At 36.3% G+C, this 2,133-nt stretch overlaps 1 protein-coding gene across 8 annotated transcripts in view; it reads right to left on the bottom strand.

The window, feature by feature from the left end:
• Positions 1-2,133, bottom strand: part of LOC102677513 (glutamate receptor ionotropic, kainate 2-like) — a 124,989-nt gene that overhangs the window by 1,696 nt on the left and 121,160 nt on the right. For 5 of the 8 annotated variants that reach the window (XM_006612203.2, XM_006612205.2, XM_006612204.2 and 2 more), the window contains 3 exons: positions 1,201-1,426; positions 974-1,138; positions 629-726 (listed from right to left, as the gene is read on the bottom strand). In XM_006612203.2, coding sequence (XP_006612266.1) covers positions 629-726; positions 974-1,138; positions 1,201-1,426 — 489 coding nt within the window. Of the gene's footprint in view, positions 1-20; positions 201-628; positions 727-973; positions 1,139-1,200; positions 1,427-2,133 lie in introns of all 8 variants that reach the window. The other 3 variants (XR_004149886.1, XR_421222.2, XM_006612206.2) reach the window with 3 other exon arrangements.

Below are 2,133 nucleotides of genomic sequence, written 5' to 3'. Positions count from 1 at the left end.
AGAGAGAGAGAGAGAGAGAGAGAGAGAGAGAGAAAAAACGGACCTTGGTTGTCAACTGAGCTTCGTGCATTCGCAGTTGGTTGGCATGCTTCAATGAAGGATGAGTTCATGCTGCTTCGCGGAAAAATCCACGGTGGGCCACAAAATGGAACACAAAAGTGACAAAAATACATGCAATCCTAAGCTGATGGTGGCAATGCCTGGAAAAAAGTTTCTTTTTTCCCACGATCTGTTCTCGAATCCTTGCGGATACGATTCGCGACAAATCATTAGAAAAATATTCTACTGTCACGTGCAAATAAGTGTCTTGTGCAACAGTGTTTACTCCTCCTTTTTTCTTTTCCATCTTTTTTTTTTTTCTTTAATCCTTAACAACTGACTCTTCGCTATGCATTGTTTTCACTGAATGTAAAAAAAATTTCCACTATCTTCTCTCTCTCTTTTTTTTTTTCTTAATATTCTTTCGTCTATCAGTTTGAGAACAACAATCACAGATTTTTGCATTTTGATTTATTCGTATTTCGAAGTCTTCTTGTATATGTTTACGTTATTTAAAATCTGGTTATCAGTTGGTTAAGGATTAAATCTTTGACTCTATCGGGAAATAGTTTTTCGATGAAATACTTACCTGTTCTGGCGGCGACCTTCTGGTATTATAGCAGAACTCGAAAATTGCGATCACCACGGCGAACGCCAGTCCGCACAGCAGTACAACGAATACTCCGCCTATAAAGCAACACAAGAAGCTGAACTTTAGGCAAATATAAAAATTCATTAGTCCTGATCGCGAACAGGACTTCTTTTTGTTGGATTTCTCGCTAGTCGAAGAGGTTCGACGCGATTTGTGTGAAGTGGGTCGCGATAAAGGGTCGAAACAAAGAAAGAAAAAATTGGATGCGTTGAATGAAAATTATATTCAAGCAATATGGAATATAAATTATGAAACTTTGGAAATATATTTTCCTAGGATTACCTATATTGTCTACTCCCAAGGAATTCGCTTTGCTCTCCTTCCCTTTCTCCGTTCTCATGCAAGTGTCACCGGGACTCTTCCACCATTTGTCATACAACATCTGAATCTCTCCCTTCTCTTGGAGTTCTAGAATCGCCAGAGATATCTTGTCACGCCAAGGAGAACCTACAAGAGAAGCGAATGTTAAAACATCAGAGATTGTAGAAATAGAGGAAGATATATTTTACCCATAGGCGTGGCAATCCCATATCCTTTGCTATCCAGAAGTCCACCGATTTGCGTTAGATTGCAATCCCTTTGCACGATGTAATCCAGCATAGTGGATTCCATTAAGAAAGCGTAATCACCTTGAAGAACCCTCTGGATCCCTTCCTCGTAAGTAGGCACGAATACTGATGGCTTCTTATTCTCCATGAATCGCCACATCTTCTTGTACGTCTCGATCATCGAATCCTAAGGATTATTCGCGTTATTATTTTATATCATCAAAGGAAAATTAGTGTTTCTTAATTTATTTTTGGATCTCTTTTGATATTGTTAAAAAAACTTTTTCCATATAAGGTAAGTTGAAAAGGGAATATTATTTTAGCACACATACATATCATAACTTTCAATATTTTTTCAATATTTTTCTTTTCATAAAATGATAGTTCTATATATTAATGTAAGTATATTACGATATATTAAAATAATATTTATACAGATTATTTTACATATTTATTATTTGTAGTATACAAATATAAAAGGTGAGTGAAATTAAATAAATTTAAGTTTGTATGTACTTTACGTCAAATATTAAACCATTCCAATCATGCAAAATTTCAAATGAGACTTCGTTTTTTCAGATGAAAAATGCAAAAATTTTATGATCAAAATCCACTCAAGAAATAGAGAAAACCATACCATTAAAATCCCTCTTTGATTTATCTCGATATCTCAATTGGTTGCCGAGATATAAGGATTTAAAGTCTCCATAGCGTTAGACACAGTGCAGAAGTTATGAATGGATCCCTGACCTACATTTTTTCCTGGAAATGCGTACTACGTCCTTCCAGGAATCGCGTCTGCCACTTGTCTGCAGTTTGGGATAGGTCAGCGACACGAGGTACGAGCGAGAGGTCCGAGTAAGCGACAAGGAGGGAGATTAAAAATTACTCTTC

Source organism: Apis dorsata, unplaced genomic scaffold, assembly GCF_000469605.1.
Source record: "Apis dorsata unplaced genomic scaffold, Apis dorsata 1.3 scaffold_99, whole genome shotgun sequence".
Taxonomy (NCBI): domain Eukaryota; kingdom Metazoa; phylum Arthropoda; class Insecta; order Hymenoptera; family Apidae; genus Apis; species Apis dorsata.
Note: the sequence above shows the minus strand (reverse complement) of the source record. Positions and strands in the feature narration are given on the sequence as shown.